The sequence below is a fragment of the Hyposmocoma kahamanoa genome, unplaced genomic scaffold (assembly GCF_003589595.1).
Source record: "Hyposmocoma kahamanoa isolate Upper Pololo Valley unplaced genomic scaffold, ASM358959v1 94, whole genome shotgun sequence".
Taxonomy (NCBI): domain Eukaryota; kingdom Metazoa; phylum Arthropoda; class Insecta; order Lepidoptera; family Cosmopterigidae; genus Hyposmocoma; species Hyposmocoma kahamanoa.
In genome coordinates this window covers 5,935,881-5,957,592 of record NW_020654878.1, presented here as the reverse complement: position 1 = coordinate 5,957,592, position 21,712 = coordinate 5,935,881, and the positions used below count along the sequence as shown (strand labels likewise).

At 35.2% G+C, this 21,712-nt stretch overlaps 1 protein-coding gene across 2 annotated transcripts in view; it reads left to right on the top strand.

Moving 5' to 3' along the window:
- Positions 1–19,671, top strand: part of LOC113237741 (modifier of mdg4) — a 563,531-nt gene extending 543,860 nt beyond the window's left edge. The window contains exon 5 of one of the 2 annotated variants that reach the window (XM_026474360.1): positions 19,461–19,671. In XM_026474360.1, the coding sequence (XP_026330145.1) occupies positions 19,461–19,669 (209 nt within the window). In that variant the 3' untranslated portion in view covers positions 19,670–19,671. Of the gene's footprint in view, positions 1–5,260; positions 5,488–19,460 lie in introns of those variants that run through there. The other variant, XM_026474359.1, reaches the window with a different exon arrangement.
- The last annotated feature ends 2,041 nt before the right edge of the window (positions 19,672–21,712 follow it).

Here is a 21,712-nt window from a genome sequence, read left to right as displayed (position 1 = left end):
AGAGCAGACAATATAGTATACTATAACAGAACAGAATAGACCATTTCTAAATTAGTTCCTCCAAGAATAATGTTCTGTAACTATTGTCATGGAGTTATCATTCATGACTTAAGGATTGTGTTTATTTGTAATAAAGTAAATGATAAAATGAGTGCTGTTTTTATTTAACTTTAAGTCCGTAGACTCTGCTCGACAGGTACGATAATGTTTGTATAGTATGTGCTAAGTTTAGTTTTACTAGAAATAATTTTAAAACAATATTACAACAGCTTAATTTATTAATGTAATTTAAGGAGGTTTTGTTTAAGATTGAATGAATTGTAGTGAATACTCCCTAAACTGTCCTCGGAACGAAAAAGGGCACAATTAACATTTTTATCAAAATTGAGTTACATATTATAATCGTGATCAGATTTTTCTTTTTGTGGCAATATACGTCAATAATTGTATACAGCAAGCTCAAAGGGCATAACTGACTTCAATAATCAGATTTTTTACTATATAAAGTAATTTTTGACGTTTATTACGTTAAAAACACTAATGTCATAGGATTTTACATAATAATGTACGGAACTGCGCTTATTGTGTAGTTCAATTACAATACAATGACACAAAAATGGCACAACTGTATTTAGTTCTATAGTTTTAGCTCTATTTAGTCTATTCATGAGTTAAGTATTAAAAGTCACATTTAAATTGGTTATGTCCTTTCTATGCAGTTATAATATATTTTTTTCTACTAAGTTGAAAGGGAAAATTAAGGTATTTTAAAAACGGCTGATTAAACTTTGACGGACGAAAGTATCTGTATAAAACATATGGTATGTATTTATAACATAAATAAACTACTTAATATCAAATGTATATTTTACCTAGTCTTTTTATCAAAAATACCTAAAAATATTTGAACACATTTATCTACGAATTTAGAATATGCTGCTTATGTCTTTCTCGGAAGGCAGAGTATCTGCCTACGTTGCCGAACGGTTACTATGCTGATCTTCCACGCAGAGGTCCCGGGTTTGGCCGGGAGAAATATTTGTATGAGCTACATTTATTTCTCTCGTGAGTTTGGTTATAATTTCTTGAATGGTTGTCTATTTGTGTGTTCATGGGACCCGCGACACCGTTTCCCTAGTGCGGGGCTATAAGTGTGTGCTTTATTAATTACATTTGCTTTGTGTCCTTTCTTAATTCTGTATGTCATATACACATACATTTTTCTTTACCTAGCGAAGTAACAGCGATGGTAGTGTTAATTTGTGACAAATAAAGAACGAATTAAACAAACAAAGCTGCCGAGAATTGATAAAATCATATTGTGAAAAATATAAAAAATACCAAGAACATCAGAAATTACGAAGCCAACGAAGAAATCATCAGGTGACGTCAAAAGAAGAAATTAGTTCCTGCGAATTCCGTAACATAGTGATTGTCTTGAAATTGAAATGTGAACTTTAAATTTCATCTTTGCTAAGTTTTAATTAGGATTATTTTAGAAATCATCTTACGCTCATGTAGGAGCATGTGTTTTTCGAAATTCAATTGTAATTATGGTATTTCTAGCAATTCGTATAATAACTGAACTTAAGGTCCAAATTATAATAATTTCATAGCAGTAAAATACAAACATTCCGTTATCACGGGACCCTTTCGTGACAGTAATATGACGGATGGGTATTTTTCGTGATCGATTGGTATTTTTTTATAATATTGTTGAGCTGTCTGATTGTTTGGTAGAACTAGTGTTTTCAAGTGTTGAGTATAAATTAACTATTATCTTAATAACTTCAGGTATCAAAACAGAAAAAAAAATAAAAAAGCCTCTTTCTGCCGCTGAGAGGCAGCGACGTTGTCGAGAAAAAAAGAAAAATCAGCCTGAAAAATATGCTGAAGGCAAACGAAAAGACTTAGAGAGATATCATGCCCGAAAAAAGCTTGTTAAAGATATGACAGCAAAAGAACATAGATCAATGAAACGAAAATGGCAAAGCAGGAACAAGAAGAGAAAAGAAAAACAGATAATCCTAAGAAACGTTTCACTGAATACTCCCACTTCTACGTCCCCTCCCTTATCTTCAATATTACTTCCTTTGACCCGTTCACGAACAGTATTTATATAGCACCGCAAACAAAAATGTCACTACTTTTCCGTAGTGCGTATTATATTGATTCTATCAACGTAAATCATTGAATTGCGTCAGTACGTTGTTGACATTTCATTGTGAAGATGCTGTAGGCGTCAACTATACAGAAAACACGTGCAAATTGTACTACAGTACAAAAACTACGAGCTTTACAAAGCTCGTAGTTTTTTTTTTAGATCCATACAATGAAACAGAGTACCCGGTACTAGCATATTCTGATATTTGATTGCACGGTAACCGCCGTTACCGTCCACTTCAGTGTCTTTCATTGCTAGCGCATGAGGAAGAAACCAAGTGAGAATAAAAATCGATAAGAAAATACCGATCAAAGCTTTATAACGAAAATATCAGTTATAGCACCAGTTACTAGAATTATAGAGAAGGTTACATAAACATAAAAAAGACTTATTCGAAAGAATAACAAAGACCACAAATTAAGCAGCCAAGCAGTGAAAAGAAAAATTAAAAGACTGGCGAACCTAAAAATAATGCTTAAGAGCCTATGCACACGGCGTATTTTATATGCGCCGACGACGCCCGTTTCACGAAAGCACGTTTACTAATTTTGTAGGCGCTCTGAGGCTTAATTTTATTACGTGTTTATGAAATGTTGAATAATGCTAATTTGACACATATATAAAGGCGACTTATTGGTCACAACAAGTAATAGCCTATGTACACTGCATATTTTATACGTGCCATAAACGCGCGTCATCTGCGCGTATACCCGCCGTAGAGGCGTTGTAGTGAATCGATTCACGCGCGCAATCATCGCATTGCAAACAAGAAGCTTATATGCTCCACTGGAGTTTACACTTAGAATTTCATGTACTTGCTTCATTTCAAAAACTAACGGAAATTAACAATCAAAAATAGAATTAAAACTATCTCTTATAAAAATGGGCGACATATACGCGCTACTAGAGCGCGTCTGCGGCGCGTATACGCGCAGAAGACGCGGGTTTATGGCGCGTAAACACGCGCCGTCGATGCGTATATGTGTCAAATTAGCATTATTCAACATTTCATAAATACGTACTAAAATTAAGCCTCCGAGCGCCTTCAAAATTAGACGCTTCTAGAAGTGCTGCAGTGGCGCGTCTGTGGCGCTACAACCTCGCCAATACAATATCTAGTCTGCAAAAGTGGCGCGCGCGTGACGCGACTGTGCGGTACAGCTGCGCTTCTAATATTTTATGAAAATTACAGTGTCGTGGCTGCAGTGCCACTACAGCGCTTCTACAAGCATCTAATTTGATTTTGCCCTTACTATTGTTTACTAGATATAGAAGGCAATAACCAGTGTTTCATTAAATTTTGCTTTATGAATAACAAAATTGCTAAAAAAACTGATATCTGAAGTAATATGAACGCGACGAAGATTGCCAAGAAGAATTAAGCATTCTACTTCTAAGGATATTGATTTTTATAAATTGATGATGTAATGCTATAAAAAAATTTAACATTTTTGTGACCAAGTTGTTAAATTTTTATTTTCATTTTTTTTTCAAATTTTCAAAGCGAATTGAATAAAACATAGATGCACTGTAATTTCAAACTATATGTGTTTTTATCTTTAATGAATTACTATTTGGTATCAGATTGTCGAAAGAAAAAAAAAGGACGGCCAATTGTCAGCTTCGAAATACATTCAAAGGTAATCCTTTGACAATATTCGTAAAAATATATGAAAATACTTGGATCATAATTAAAGAAGAGAGTATTCCTTACGCCTGTTTGTTTGCGTTTTGTACATATATAAAGCAGTATGTACATGTCTTAGGTTTTCATTCTACATTAAGATCTTAAATTGTATAGATATTGTGTACCAACGAATGTAAACTATTTTATACATCTAATGCAATGTAATTAATACTATACATATATTATATATTATAATATATAACAATATATTATATATATATATATATATTTATATATATATATATTTATATATATAATTTTTCTATATATATATATATATATATATTTAAATATATATATATATATATATATATATATATATATATATATATAAATTAGTAGTGCTGCTTTGTATTGCGATAGAAATAAGTTGGACGATGGTAGCTATCTCGATGCATGAGTTAAGGCTTCAGAGCCTTATCGTCGTTTTCGAGACGTTCTTGTTCGAATTTCATGAATCTGTAATAAATGAAATTATGATGTTTTTTATATTTTTGCTTATCTTATTGTGATTATATTAAAGATCTTTTTAGTGATTTTTTTCCTAAACTTTATGGTAATTAAGGTAACAATCAATTGTTTTATTTTCCCCTTCACTCGAATCGAAAACTTTTTTGGTGAAATTACAGGCACATGGGACTTGTCAACTTGTGACGGTGTGACCTTCTTGCATCGTCATCCCACCTTTTTATCGCCTTTCTCCGGTTCCCTGGCCACTCGTATTTAAATAAAAATTTTGAATTGTTCCATTCTTTTGCCTCACATTCTGATGTTGTTTCGTTCCACCGTCACTCCCTGCTCGATCGCGACGCGGACGTCGGAGCGGACGGAGCTGTTTAAATTCAATCGCGTTTAATTTTGAATCTTTTACTAAGTTATAATCATTATAATATGATCTAAATCATGAGTCAATTTTAGTAAGTATATAACAGTCTACAGCCTTATCATGTACCTATGAATACGTATCTGTAATTGAGTATAACTCGGCCCTTGTAGGGGTAAGTGTCTAATTAATATCTTTTTCATCAAGTTAGGAAGTGTAGTGTTTTCTAATAATGTACCTGTTTTCTTGCCTTTTTATTGTTACAGCCTTACTTCTTTGTTACCATTTCTTCTTAGCCCGACTTTAAATAAATTTGTGGTCCGGAAGTTTTCTGTTTTACTGCCGTGAACCTGGTAACGGCTTGTTAGGGTTACAATCCTTTCAAACTTATGTCCCAGGGTGTCGGGCGCAGTGGCAGTTCTTCACAGATCTTTGTGATTTAAAGCTTTGAGAGGCACTGCAACTGTTAGGGACAGAAATGTCGCTTACCACTAGGCAAACGATTTGTTTGTCCCGTCACTTACTATTTAAAAAAAACCTACAATGCGACCTGGAACAGTCATAACCTTCTTTGTTTTCTTTGCAGCAAGTTTTATAATATCCCGAGGCGGCAAGCAATTGATAGAACTTCAAGGTTACACATACTGCAAAGCACCTTCCAAAGGGCCAAAGATCCGATGGCGATGTTCAACTCACAACTCAGTAGGATGCAGAGCAATTCTATATACTATTCATGATCTGGTTGTCCTTACTAAGTATGAGCACAATCACTTACCTCCGAAATTGGCAAAAACGTAAAAATTATTGGATTATTATCAGTTAACGAGCGGAATTTCAAAAATTCTTTAAAATAACTTTTTTTTTCTCTCTCTCTCTCTCTTTTATATTTCAGTGATGAAAACAGTTGTAAAAATGACCAATATTTGACTGTTGTACCTTTAGGGCTCATTTATTCGACGCGAATTCCATCACACTCACCCCCCACGGCGACCGCGTGCGTCTAACTGTCATGGCAAAATACGCTCTAGGCATTGACTTACAATTATATGGACGTCGGGTCCGCGCTAAAAAGTGTCCGCACTTGTAAGGCGCTAAAATCGTATACAGAGCGCCAAACTCCGCTTTAGTCCTCATTTGTTCGACTGACAGCGCGATACTGCGATGACATTACAATTTAAATTTCGAATAGGTTGACTTGGGACATTTTTTTCGTGGTTTTTGTATTAGACCCGTCGTCCATTTATTTGTAAGTCAATGGCTCTAGGTATTTGTTTAACTTTTACGTTTTAACTTAAATGAGCTTCTCGGGCGCGCGGGCAAGTCTGGCTTGAACTTGGGCTATGCCGCGGCCGGGCGACGGCCGCGCGGTTATATTACTCAGAGGAATTTAAATGTTGTTGCCTAATACATAGAATTCAGATTCGCCATTAATGTACGTTAAGGCATGGTAACAGGGCGGCCGGGCGAAAACTTTCGCCTTATGTAACTGGGCGCTCAGTGTGTAATAACTTTCACAGAATTATTTTTGTCTTAGGAATAAATAAAAAAATTATTAATGCATAAAATAAATCACTTAGTTTTATCTCGCAAAACCGTCTCTCGTGTTAGATTTAGTTATAATATAGGAATATGATTAATATTACTAACCTATCTTATTAAGTTAGTACTGGAATAGATTGAAGCGCAGGATTAATTTTTAAGTGTCTCTATTAAATAACTGAGAGACCTGCCAACCTGTCTGTTATTGTTCAATGATTGACTTTTTATGAGCTTATAGTAAAAATCCATAGTTTCATAGGTTTCTCACAGGTGGCGTTACGGCAAAATAGCCGTTTAAAAACAGGAACAAAAATCTGCAACAGGCACATCGAGAAATTCGTAAGGCTTGCTGACTCGTTCTGTAGCTCAGTTGGGAGAGCAGTAGCACCGGTTTGGCGAAGTCGCCGGCTCGAGTTCAGCCGGATCGTAGGATTTTTTCGTAGTGTTTGTTCGATCTTTGTATCTGTAACAACAACAAACTAATAGAGTATGTTCACAAAAAATATACATGAATACCATAATAGTAAAAACATCATGATATACCAACTAAAAATTATGATTATTTATGTTATATGACGATATTGCACCGAAAACTGGTATTACTTGTACATCTAGTATATTTTATTATTATTTGTAATGTAAATAATTATCATTAATTACAGATTTCTTTCCACGGTATGGTATTTTTTTATTAATACACGCTCCATGCTCACGTCGTCGTTGTCAGGCCAGCGGCAGATCATAGCTTTGAGAATAGACTTATCTACCCTCTCCCGTTGTCGATGGCTATCTTCATCTCTATTACTTGTGGCGGCACCATCACTCGCTTTTTTCCGATAGTACTGAAGGCAGATAAAGGAATATATGCTGTGGTTACGACCGTAGAAGAGTACGGTCGTAAAATAAATGCTTTGCAAGAAAATAACTCAACATATAAACCAGTGAACTACAATTCAACTGCCAGAGTGAAACTACAAACAGATGCCTTTATTGTCAAATGCAGGAACGCTATCCCAAATGATGTTGAAAAACAGCTGTTACATATCGTGCAACCACCAATGCTTTATGGTATACCAAATGTCCACAAAACCAACGTAACATTGCGATCAATAGTGAGTCAGCTAGACACCCACATACGTATTGACGAAACATGTATCTCGTACGCTAAAGCAGGCACGACAACCCTACTTTGTGGAGGACATCAGGGATTTTAAGATCCTACAAATTGCTACGGTTAATGAGAATGAGGCAATGGTTAGGTTAGGTTATGACGTTGAGTCTCTTCACAAATTTACCAATAAAGGAGTTATCGATGTTGTCAAGGTGAAAGGTGTAAGGTGTAAGGTGAAACTTCAAGAAAATGATGTCTGTGATAATAAAATTATTGAAGAGGTATTTATATGACGTGGGTCGTCGTATATAATGGAAGGAAAAGAGCAACATATACGTAATTCTAAGTAATTTCATCAGCGTCTGTTCTACTTTACTTAACAATATCCATGACAAATTAATTTCAAAATTGAATTTGAAAAAGTGTGCATTTGCATTTTTTGATGTATTAGTGGAGGTTCGACAAGACGGTTCACTCTGATTTTGTCTACTAGAGGCCAACTCATAAGGACAACCATTCACTTGTACGCCACCTCGCATCATTACTCAAAACACTTTTTTATTCGGTTGTCAGGTCATTAACCACCAGAGGAAAAAAAAATTCTAGATAATCTTTTTTTCTTTAAAAAAAAAGACTCCAGTAATTTCTAACAATTTCTAAGTATCGAGTGCTTAGGTTTTCGCGATTGTTACACATAGGAAATGAAACTATTTTTCCGGATTTAAATCGCGTATATTTGTTTTTCGAAACAACCGTGACCATGGGACCTGTAAAGGGCCCGAAACGTCGGTTTGTTTGAAAAAACAAATATATGCGATTTAAATCCGGAAAAATAGTTTCATTTCCTAAATTTCTAAGTATTTTTTCTGCTTTTGTTGCAGAATGTGTTCACTCTATTTAAAAAATTTAGTTTTTTGAAGAATGGCGGAAGTATGATAAAGAAACACGAAATAATTGTCTAATGGATTTCATTATGAAGAAATTCTGCATTACGGATGTGACACCCGAGTCACGACGGAGTATGCAATTGAAAATTTTCAAGTGTTTCGCCTAAATTTGCTGAAAAGTGGACGGCATTGAAAATGACGATGGATCGCTTTATGAATAAAAATGAAAGTTGGTTAAAGGGGGCATTTATACACTTTAACGTGCGTATGCACCGTGCTTCTTCGTAATTTTGAAGGAAATCTACCTCGAGGTCAAAGTAGATTTTGAAGATTTGTCTTTTAGGACTATAAAATGAGACTTTCAGACTTAGCGCAGTCACGAAGTACCAGTGAGTTGACAGCTGCAGCAGTAGTGAAATGGATGTCGGGTCACAAAAACGTGAGCGCTACGACAAAAAAAGCGTTGGAATCTTCTGAAAAAAAAAAGTTCGTGTGGTTGATGTGCGTCCTGCAAACAGTTGAGCCATGACGAGGTATTAGCTTATTACGTAGTTTCGTAATGCACTAGTCATACGCATAAACAGATGCAAAAGTGGTCATAAAAGGGAGCATCAAATATTTCCATCTGATCATAGTCTATAATAAGTCCAAAAAATCTTGCTGTCCTTTGAAACGTGCACGGATTTTAAATTTCAATCCATTTCGTTCTCACTCGCGCCATCTGTCAGCACCTTATTGTATCAATAGTTTACAGGTAACCAAAAGTACTATTTCTGAACGGAACTTGCACGATATTGGCAGTTGGTGAGGTGACAACATGGCGAAGGAAATTTATGAACAAGGGATATAGTGGTTGAGAGAAAAAAGGGTATTACTTTCTTGGCTGCTGACAACTACAGGCGGACACGGTAGGAAGGGGTGTTTCTCTAGTGTGTGTTATTCTTGTGTCAAAATAGATAACTAAGTATATAAATATGGTTTATAAGGCACATATCATGTATATTAGAGGTGACAATAAATAGATATTATTGGTAACAAGTGTTTATTTTCTATAATTTTGCTTATTAAGCATTTAGCACAAGCACAAACTGAAGTCCTTAGAATGTACCTTCTAATTCGTCATTCACAATTAATTAGCAAATGGGGTTTTGTTAATTATTGCCGGCCACATATATATAAAAAGAAATTTGAGAATACTGATATGTTTCTATTTGTATTTGCATTTGTTCCTTTGACGCCGAGTGTTGGTCATGTACTATTGGGAAAAATCCACTTATTGTCAACGAAATAAATTATGTTTTTCAAAGGAGGCAACTGAATTTACGACAGCAGTAATTAATAAAGTGTTGGAAGACGTATCGCAACTACTTTCAATTAATTCGGTTTCGCGTGTGGATACAGTGAGTGTGGTTTGTTGGATAAAAGTGAGTGACACTGGTAACGCCATAAGTAATCGAGCTGAAGGTAGTCAGTCATTGACAGCGAAACTGGGTAGACAGTCGACAAAAACTGCGATCTGACTCTGGCTAGGCAACCCGTGACCACGCATCGTGTATCATTCCGAAACATCGGGAAAATAAAACAAACTCATACCGTGGCAAGAAACCTGTAATTACAAATACACATATACATATATGATGTTTGTTTGTTTTGTAGTGATAAATTGATAATAGTTTTGTGAATAACTACGAAAGTCTTAAAATCTACGTTTCTAATGTGTTTATTGCAGTGGATTATGTGATTTCATTTAGGGCAACTGGTTCGTTGCTTTAATACAATGTATTCACATATTTAGTTTTGACATAAATTGTCGCATTGCCAACACCGCTCAATTCGAAAATGGCAGTTTTTTTTTAACGCTACCTATGTACACATACTTAGCATAATTTCGTAATACTTATTTCTAAACTGGTACGTTCAAATTTCGTTAATCGGGTGGTGTTTAATAATTTTAAAACTTTTAGCTGTCAAAATGGTAATAATGGAGTACACATTGTAATCGCTGAAACTGTTTCTACTGATTTCGGAAATAATGTAAAGGTATTACTATACACTTACATATACAGGGTGTCCCAAAACTCAACGTCAAGCGGTCACTGGGCGAGAGGCCAGGTTATATCAGTTCTGGTAAAAATTAAAAAAAATCCATGTCACTTAGTTAAGTGATAATAGGCATTTTTTTGAAAATGTTGAAAATCGATACCCTAGACCACATGTTTAGGTACTGTCATCACAAATTTTCAAATTTTGGAGTGATTTTTTTTTAACGTCATCATAAATAACCATGCTATTTATTGCAGTCACAAATCAAACAATAAACGCTATGAGTTTAGTAAAAACAAATAAGTTTCATTGAATTGTAGCTTAAAAAAAATATGTCAGCTAGCTTTGACACTTCATATTTTTTTAAAAATGTACTACACTACCCTGGGCAAGTTATTTTAAAAGATGGCCCATATAATCAAGATTTCAAAATGGTACAATACTTGCCACTCTTTATTCCATAATAAAATATTATAACTTATTTTTTGCAAAAGGAGCTCGTTTCAAAAAAAAACTCATGCCATGATAAATAATACTTTTGTGTGCTCAAAGATTGGCTTTAACATCGCGGAAGTGAGATGGTCATATGTGATAGAGTGAGATGGATACGCTACGCTACGCTGACGCAACGACCATGTGATATCGCTCTAACGCTCAACCCAGTCGACCATTTCGCCGGTGCAGAAATTTTACGTTGACTTTGAAAATCATTTTGAAGATTCGCGGTCACCTTCCTGGCTTAATTCTTTAAGTCCATGCTCAATTAAAATCTGTTGTTTCTACCTTGAACACCGGCGTGATGAGAGTGTATGAAATATAATATATGTCATCTATATATTTAATTAAAGCTCTAAATATTTTATAGATATGGTTAAATAAAAGTTAAAAGATAGGTACACTAGGGCTGGCACGACAGGACGCGTCTTGCGCGAGTGCGACATAAAGCGCGGGATACTGCTACTCTCGCATAGAGATCTCGCGCAAGTCGCGCCCTGCCCTGCTAGCCCTGCAGAGAGGTGAATCGTGTCACAGCTCGTGAAAAGCGAAATATAGTTTTACAATATTGTAATTTTAATCTTTAATAAGTACTACAATATTATAAATCATTGGGACATGTTGGAAAAGTGTCTTAATGCTGTAAAAGCGAATTTCCCAAAACCGTTTGCCTTCTTTCGTGCAACGTGAAGACTAGAATCAATGAAATTTCCTGGTGTTTGTAGGAACTATTACATATTTTTGTTACTTAAAACAGTTCTTTTAATGATTTGAGGAGTATCGCTACTACGCCCGTCGCCCTGAGGCATAACGTTGACAAGTCCCATGTACCTCTCTGAGGCGACATGTGCACAAGACTTTAATTCTTGTTACACACGAGTTTAGTTAGAATACCTCTTGTTTAAAGAAGAGACGAAGAGAAACATCGCAATGAAACTTTTTTTTAATGATACTAAGTGACTGGACGTAAGTGACATGCCTGTCCATAGCAGTTAGTTTCACTTCACAAAAGTGTGGTTTCACTTGTCCTACAAACACGGAACGCGGTAATAGATTTCGTGGCAATACTTACCTCGACGTACCCTTTCACAAGGAGTTCTACTGCTGTAAAATGAGCTTTCAGAATTTTTCATCACACTTGCTCGTAAATAATATGATGGTACCAAACTTAGTCAGTACTACACAATAACAGAGTATTTTATTTGGGGCATTAGAGTCCTAACGCCCCAAATAAAATACTCTGTTATTATGTAGTCAGTACAGTCTGTTGCTTATTAATCTATGATATTGAAGCGTTGTGTCTCCACCGCACATCTGTGAAATACAGCGTGTGAATGCATCGCCGCATGTAGTACGCTGTACATTAGATATCGTTGCCAACAGAGGTTAATTAATTTCTGTAAGATAAAGACATAGACGACCAATGACAGAAGCGTAAAGATCAAATCGTTGATGAATCAAGATGCAAAGATATATGAACAGTCAGACACGTCAGCAAGGTAAAGAAAGCTAAAAAGTTCCATTTCTTAAAGAACATTTCAACCCTTTATGGGTCAAACACAAAAATGTAAAAAAATGTGGTCAGGTTGCATTAATTCTATATGTGCATTATTTCAGCAAGTAGGTTTTTTTTTATTTCAGGATATCTTTTGTGCTAGCTCAATTTGCAAGTCATTCACATTCAACGTATATGTTTATTATTTTAATGAGTTTATATTATACATGTTAAAATTTCCCTGACTTTCGGATTCGACTGTTCGGATACTAGATAGATAGAGAGTTTGACAGTTATTTAAAAATATTTCACGGACAGTGAGTAGATTTCCTTTATAATATAAACATTTAAAAATAAAACAACAAACAAAAAATCATTAATCCGTATTTGCAAAATAAAACATATAAACGTATTGAGTTCTTAGGTTTTCGCGATTGTTACACATAGGAAATGAAACTATTATAGTATATTTGTCTTTTCAAACAAAGCGACGTTACAGGTCCCATGGTCACATGGGACCTGTAACGTCGTACAACGTCGGTTTGTTTGAAAAAACAAACATACGCGATTTAAATCCGGAAAAATAGTTTCATTTCCTATATAAACATATTGTTCCGATATTAATAGTCTCTTTCCGTAGGCACGTAAAATGCATAATATTTTAAATTTATTGAACTCATCCTATACTTTTTTGTTTATTGTGTTGGTAGCACTGCTAAGAGTCACTCAGTTGTTCGTTATTTTTATAGACGGCGTTTGTCCTAATGAAAAAAATTGGCTTATGAAGTTACACAAGATTTTGGTCATATTTGGTTGATCTTTTCTGCACTACGTATGTATTGGTGAGTAGACACTTAAAAAATTGAATAGCGTTTATGTGTATTGCGGCATGATTGCAAATTTAAATTGTTGTAATTTTAACCTTGAAATTTAACAAGCCACCTTATTTTTTTTATATCTTTATGATAGACGTTTTTTCCGTGGACGTGGCGTCTACAGAAAAGACTATTGTAGTCAAAGGGGACTTATAATAGCTTTATTGATAAATTTAATCCGCCTACGTTGCGGATTTACATAATTATGTAATTAATTTAGTTTTTAAATGAATTGAATTTTAACATTTACTGGAATAAATAATGTCATCAAAAATATATCTGACAGCTTTATTATGTCTGGAAAGTCCTTTTGTACGTAATATATTCTCGGTGACTGGTTGATAGTGTGAAAAGCATCATTGCATCAATAATGTATGTAATCCATGACTATTATGTGTTTGTTACAGTTATGTTGCCACGGGCAAGTAGAGGTTCTAAGGAAGATAAAAAGGAACTTAGGCGTGAGCAAAAAAAACTTAGTAATCGTCGTGCTCGTGCTAAGATGGATGAAGCTGCCTTGGATGAAAGAAGAAGAAAAGATAGAGAGAGATATCGTCGAAAGAAGGAACAAGGAAAAATAAAAACTATTGAAGACTATACACCGAGGGAACAACGACAAATCAGAAAAATTTGGAGAGAAAAAACTAAATTAAGACGTCAAAAGGAAAAAAAATGCTTTGCGTTTTCTAGACAAAGACACCCCACTGTTTAGTCCTTCATTTTCACGCAAAGAAATTGGGAATGCCATATGAAACACAATGCACGAAAATTAAGACTACATAATAAATACCTAAGAAAAAAACTTCAGTTGGCGTCTAAAATGGCAAAATATCGAATGAGACTTATTAGATCATCTAAGAAAGTAGAAAAAGCAAGGCAAATCGCTGAAAAAATAAAGCGTAAGAAAGTGAAAGAGACTAAAAAGGCAGTACAAGGTTTTTTGCTTCACGACTAACATAGCAGACTTACATCAGGAAAAAAGGATTCAATAATGAGAAGAAAAGTTAAGCAACAAGTTCGTTTTTTGAACGATTCACTTCTAAGTCTACACAAAACCTTTGTAAATAAATCTGGCGTCAACATCTCGTATGAAAGTTTTCGGAGATACTGTCCATTCTGGGTCTTGTTTCCTAGAGTTGATGCCAGAAACATTTGCTTATGTGTCATACATGCTAATAATAAATTTATAATTCGGTCACTTTATAATGCTAAAATGATTCCTTATAAATCTATAATGGACTTGCTAACGTATTTATGCTGTAAGAACACGTTAAGAGTGACTTGCTTAGAAAAGTAAATGTTCTGGCTGCAAAGACAAAACTTTGCAATGTAACGGTTTTGATGGTAATGATACTATACCATTTGAAAGGTGAATTACAAAAACTGTTCCTGTAGTTATAAAAAATGTTACAAAGCAGGGCCGCAAAACGATCAAGGAAAAGTACAAACAACAAAAAAGCTGGGTTTGAGAAAATAAATTTAAATTTACCAATTTTAAAGAATCATGTAGCAAACAGATTTCATCAAATTAAATCAGTACAGCGTATAAAACAAAATTTGCCAACTGTTAAAGGGTTACTTCATATAGATTTCTCAGAAACTTATAACTATAAATATGGGCAAGAGGTGCAATCGGCGCATTTCAGTGGATCAAAATCGCAACTATCGTTACATATAACTGTATATTACAATATTGACTCAGCTCCCCGTAACAATTTTACAAATACTACATCTTTCTGTACTGTATCAGAGGGCTTGCGACATGACCCAGCTGTCATATGTGTCCACCTGATTACGATAATAAGAAGAATTAAGGAATTGTCACCTACTTTACAAACTTTACACATTTTGAGTGATGGTCCTTTAACTTCATACCGCAATAAGTCCATGTTTTTTTACTTGCAACATTATTAAGTAAAGAGTTGTCTGTTACTTCTATCATTTGGCATTTTGGTGAACACGGCCATGGCAAAGGAGCACCTGATGGTGATGGCGGTTGCGTTAAACGTATTTGCGACAGTCATTTTGCTAAGGGAAATGACGTGTCTAGTTTAGATGATTTAATGACATGCTTAAGTGCTAATTATAAAGGTATGTAAGTTCACACGATTGATGACTCGAGGATTCCTGAAGTTGATCAAATCTTGAATGAGAGTGCTACATGTCCTTTTAAAGGTATACTCAAAATTCATCAAATTACATGGATTATTCGAAATTTTAATGTTATCCATGCCGGACGATTAAGCTGTTTGGATTGTGCAGCGCATGAAATATGTCCTCATTATGAAATAGGTCAAATCCTAATACAGCATAAAGTCCCAAGCTCACCTAGGAATTCTGTAGTATCTGATCCTCGCTTTTTCAATTTGTCGCCTGTTTCTCCTCAAGCAGGACCTTCTAAACATCCCAATTCATCATCTGACAGTCACACTAGTGAATTACCTGCTAGTCCACGAACTAGTGATGCTCCAACTGAGTCAATTTCACCAGGTCACTTCGAAAGAGTGACACCTGATAACTCGACTGAAAACTTTTCTGCGCCTAGTTACAGGCCCATAAAAAGGTTAAGTCGCATTTTTTCAGACGACAACGCCAAAGAAACGACTGATGACTTCTATGTGGGCCGATTCCGAAGACGAAAAATATTTTAATTTTTCATTTCTACAGGAGAGATAGCCGTACTAAGACACGAATTTTCTAACATTATTTGTTTATTAGAAGATGTGAATTTTATTTTGATAATTTTATATTAGCTTTTTCAAACGAATCGTAATAAGGCGATTACTTAATAAGGTTTATGTTGTCATCTGTGGACAAATAGCTCTTCTCTGTGGACGGGAAAAAAGTTATTTTTCGTATGAATATGCAAGACTGATCTATGTTGATATTAATAAGGATGAGTAAAGAGTTTTACTCAATTAAACAAGGATTTTGAAAATTATGTGACGTTTTAATTTTTGAAAATTACGAAATAGAGAATTTGAGTATGGCCCTTATAGAATTATTATATATATTATTATCAAATTAACGGAATGGAAGCAATCTGTAGCAAGACAAAGTGACATAAAATTCCAGAGACCGAATAAGATGAAAATATTGTATAAATCGTGTAATCGTTCATCTGATATTTACAAAAACAATTTTATAGAAGCTTATCTATGTAATGTATTCTATGCAATCTTTTTCCACATATTTCCCAATTTCAAAAGTGCTACTAGTTTTAAAATAAAAAATGTAAAATTTGTGATGAAGACGAGCAGGAGTGCTTGCTTCAGACTTAGGGTCGTATTCCAGAACTCTACTCAATGCTCAAGTTAGGACTTGAGCAGACTTGAGTATGATTTCAAGCACTGGAAATACGACTCTAATGGCAAGGACTTGAGTTTGATTTTCAGTGCTTTAAATCATACTCAAGTCCTGACTTGAGCATTGAGTAGAGTTCTGGAATACGACCCTTTGACTTAGGTAGAGAGTGACGACGGAACGAAACAAGGTGAGAAAGGCAAGGCAAAAGAATTAAAGAATGATTCAAAATTTCGAAAGTAAATGGCCAGGAACCAGAGAATAGGGTGAATAAAAGGTAGGATGACGATGAAAAAAGTCGCATCGTCACGATTAATTTTTGTAAGATAAAGATAGATAGACGACCAATGACAGAAGTATTGAGATCAAATCGTTGATGAATCAAGATGCAAAGATACCTACCTATATGACAAGTAAGACGCGTCAGCAAGTGTAAAGAAAGTTAAAAAGTTTTATTTCTTAAAGAACATTTCAACCCTTTATAAAGAGTCAAACTAACGGAATGGAGACAATCTATAGCAAGACATAGTGACATAAAATGGAATGAAAATGTTGTGTAATCGTTCGACTAACGTTCACAAAAATAATTTTATAGAAGCTTATCTATGTATGTATAAAAATCTATGTATTATATGCAATTATTTTTTTCACAAGCTCCCCAATTTCAAAAGTGCTACCAGAGCAAGTAATCAGAAATATTGTTTTCTTTACAGCAAATTTTATAACATCCCGTTACGGCAAGCAATTAATAGAACTTGACGGTTACACGTACTGCAGCACACCTTCGAAAGGGCTAAAAGTTCGATGGCGATGTTCTACACATAAACATGCAGGATGCAGAGCAACTTTGTATACTGTTGAAGATCATGTAATTTTTATTAAGAATGAGCACAATCACTTGCCTCCAAAATTGCCAAAGATTTAGATTTTTTTTCGTTAGTCTCATTATTGCGTTCCTCGATTTCTTATCTTTCTGCTGCCTTTTTCCTCTCAATACTAAGAACTATCAAGACTTTTGCGCCTTTTGAGAGTTACAAAGTTACTTAGTAGAAGTTACGTTATTTCCATTACAAGTCCTATTAATATTAAAAAGGACCAAATTAAGTGAAATGAACTTTTCTGAATTAGTCTGGATGTCCTGAGTAATGTCCCAGACAGGTATTTATAGGTTACTTTACGCTTTGCAACTTTATGTCTCAGGGTGAGGAGCGCAGTGGCAGTGCCCCTCAGATCTTTGAGATTTAAAACTTTGAGTGGCACTGAAATTGCAATTAACGGGCGTGTCGCTTACCACCAAGCACGATTTGTTCGTCCCGTTACTTTATATCATAAAAAAAAAATTAAAATTGGTGGAATCGGATTGTCGTTCCGTAGCAAAGCAGTAAAAAAAATTTAGTGTCTTGAAAAAAACACCAATTTAAGAAATTACGCCACAAAATTTATATTATTTATGCAAGTTTTTATCTCGATGTTATTTCTAAATTGTTTATTTCAGTGGAATATGTAATATCAAAAAAAGGCAATCAGTTGCTTAAATTCAACGGATTCACGTACTCGGCAAGAACGCGTAATGGACGGAAGATTCGTTGGAGATGCTCCAATCACGATTACTATAAATGCAATGCGTCTGTAACTACAATTGACGGCGTCGTTGTTCTTGCAAAGAAAGTACACAACCACATAGCACCGCAACAACACTTTTGTTCCATAAAAATACACAACGTTACAGGCAATTACTAACAAATTTAGGAAATCATCATAAAATTACTTACTATAGTCTATTTTAATTAGAAGACTGTAGCCGGATTTACATTTGTCTGACGTGTCATGTCGTGACGCGTCAGAACGGTATCGGAAACACAAAAATGCAATGCGACGTCGCATCGCAGACATCTACGAGCTCGCACGACGCATCGCAAGAATTTGCGAATTGCTCCGCATCGCGCATTCCTGCGATGTTAATCTTCTTTGTGTTTTTTTTTCTGTATTTGCTTATACGTTTAGTGCCGTTGAGGATCGTCGAAGGAATGATCACTCGAACCGTGGCAGTGAGACGCCTTGCCGCACTAAATCGCATCGCAGCAATTAATTCGCGTCGCAGTTTTCTGCGTTCCGTATTCGCATCACGCCGATTCGCAGTTTTGTGTTTCGGACCCTTAATATGGTTAGATTTAGACACGACACGACACGTTAGACAAATGTAAATCCGGCTTTAAATTAGACCCTTTATTAACTGCCTTAATGGGTGAACGGTTACCAAGCCGGTCTGCCATGCGGAGGTCCCGGGTTCGATTCCCGTTCTTTGTGTGGCCACAAGTAGATGTTTATTTCAAAAGCAACCGCAGACTTACCTTATAACTATTTATACTGATTAAATGATGGTATAATTTTTATGTAGCGCCAAACCGTTTTCGCCAATATAAACAATTTTTTCCTATGCTTAGGTACTTCAGCAAAATCGATTTTAAATATTGCTTTTAACTAAATTATATTCAAAGACCTTTTTCGTTTTTTTTTGGCTATTGATCGTTAGAGCACATGTTCTTTAAGGATTTTGATGGATCGATGTGGCAAACCTTACAGCTTACGATTTATAAGGTCGAATGGACAATCGACTAAATGTTATCGAACAATTAATGTTTGATCAAACGGTATTCTATCTCAAGTAGCGACCCTCTATCCCTATTGCTTACAAAAATCTTGTTTTTATTACACCTGTCAATGGTGAAAAAATTGAGTAAATCTGTAGGCACCTGAATACCTACTAATCCGATCAGTTTCTTGAACGTTTCAGTTATTAAATTATTAGTAATGTCAGTTATTAAGTAAAGTTTCATTGCATTAAATTTGTAATGTTTATCCTCCTCCTCTTCCTCCTCCTCCTCCTCCCCCTCCCCCCTCCTCCTTCTCCCTCTCCTCCTCCTCCACTTCATTCCTCCATAATTACATTCATACATTCTGACAGAACTCGAACCTATTGTAAGTCTGATTTATTTTCTTCATTTTGCTTTGTTCTATGAGTCTACGGTTGTTTTCAGCTCAATTCGTGAAGACCAGAATAGGCAGCGAATTGCTAATACTTAAAGGATTCAAATACTACGCAAGAAAGGGGCAAATTGGACCAAAAGTTCTCTGGAGATGTTCTCAGCACTATAGACGTAAATGCAGAGCAGTTGTTTATACTGTTGAGAACAGTGTTGTACGTGCTAAAGGTGTACACAATCACAAAGCACAATTTGATAATTAGTTGCATAAAATGTGCAAACCATTTATTTTCGTAATGATTTCACTATAAATAAACGCTTTGATTAACAATACGTTTCAAAATACACTGATTGTCTGTTCTGATTTTTGTTATTATGTATAAGTTACCAAATCCATTTGAATAATATTAAACGATTTATGAGATTTCAAAATCAAAGCTTTTTTTTTCGGATCTTGAAAAAAAAATTAAAGTAACGAGGTTGGTTTGTTTGAAAAAAACCAATCAAGGCATGCAAACAGAGACGGCGCGCGAATGACACACGGCAGATCGCACGCGAACAAAACCAGGTACTCACTAGCAAGCTGTAAGCATAACTGTTGCATGTTATGCGACACGCTTGCGGTTCGCAGTGAGCCGATGATAACCAGGTACTCATTCTAGCGAGTGGAAGTTGTTTCATTCGTACACACTAGAACCTCGTTACTGTACTTGTCACGTTACAGTTATAGCTCGGTAATGTGTACCCGGCTTAATGCGTACCCGGCGAAAGGCTCGCTTTTGCAAACGGGCGCATTCGTCAGATTTGTACGCACCTTAAGAACTAGAGATGTCCGAGAATATTCTGAATATTATATATACTATCTATCAATCGTAAGCTAGTTTAAGTTATTTCTTAGAAAATAATAATTAAATAAAATAGTTTATATACTGTTCAAACGTCATATTAACAATATTATAGTATCAACCTCAGTCACCTATTAATAGGAATATGCCAGGTTGATAAATTTACATTAATAAATACACTAGCTTTAATTCTTTTTATAGTTTATAGTTTTTAGGGGGTGCACGAAAGTAGCCTTACTGCACGACGTACCATTACTTCGTGTAAAAACTGGTGCACACGGGGCAACGATCGACGAGTCCTTACGTCGATTGGCAAATCCTTTCGCAACCATAGCAAGCATTATAGTTTATGCCATCGATACGATAATAAGAATTATAAGTATTAAGTATTTAGTCTAAACTAGGGTATGCCAAACTTCAAATTAAAATTTTTGTTTCAGTGCAATTCGTTATATCCAGAAAGGGCAATTACTTGCTAAAATTCAATGGGTTCACATACACAGCGAGAAAGGGACAAAACGGACCAAAGATTCGCTGGAGATGTTCCACTCACAATCACGTCGGATGCAAGGCTATCATTCACACTATAGACAATTATGTTGTACGAGCCATCGAAACACATAATCATAAAGCTAGGCCTTAAAAACGTTTACTCAACCCTATAGAAGTTTGAAGAAGAGGGTGAATTTATGATGTAGTATTCCATTATTAATTAGATCATCGATACTAATGCTATCTACTATGTTAGTTTATTTACGCATAAACGTCATCTCTCTACTAACTGATTGTCATAGCTATACATAATTAAGCTGCAGCTAGTGTCAATCTCATTCAATCAATAAGGTGTATTCATTTAGATAATTAATTAAAAAAGCAGCTTCCTAATGTCCGTGATTTTACCAATTTCCTGGTTTAATAATTAACCAATTACAGAGTTACAACCGGGCCCCGCCCATTTTTCGCTATGCATTGATCCATACACCGCTACGGACGCGTCCTTTATTGCTCTGTGGACGCGTCTGCGTTACCACGATCGAGTGTCTTTCCGGGTGCGCGCGTACTAGCTCGTGCGAGATGTTCGGTAAAATCACGGACCGGCGGAAACCGTCTTTACTGAGTTATGACAAAAATGTTAGGAGAGGCATGATATGTACTAAATAAGGATGTATCACGTATATTAAATAAAAATAATAAAATTTGTGCGCAAAATTATGTAATAGAATAAGTTTTTAAGCTGTAATTAAAATTAGCCTTCGTCTAAATGTTTCTATCATTTTCTTTCTTTATTTGTGCTTGTTTACAGTTTTTTTTTGAAGCCTGTTAATAAATTAATGTTACTAAAAGTACATTAAATGTGTCAGTACTACGGTTCTATTCCATCGACTATTTATTCTTCAATGTAATTGTAGCGGTAAGAAAGCTTGAGGTTAACGAATGTTACCACTAATCGGTATTCGTGGA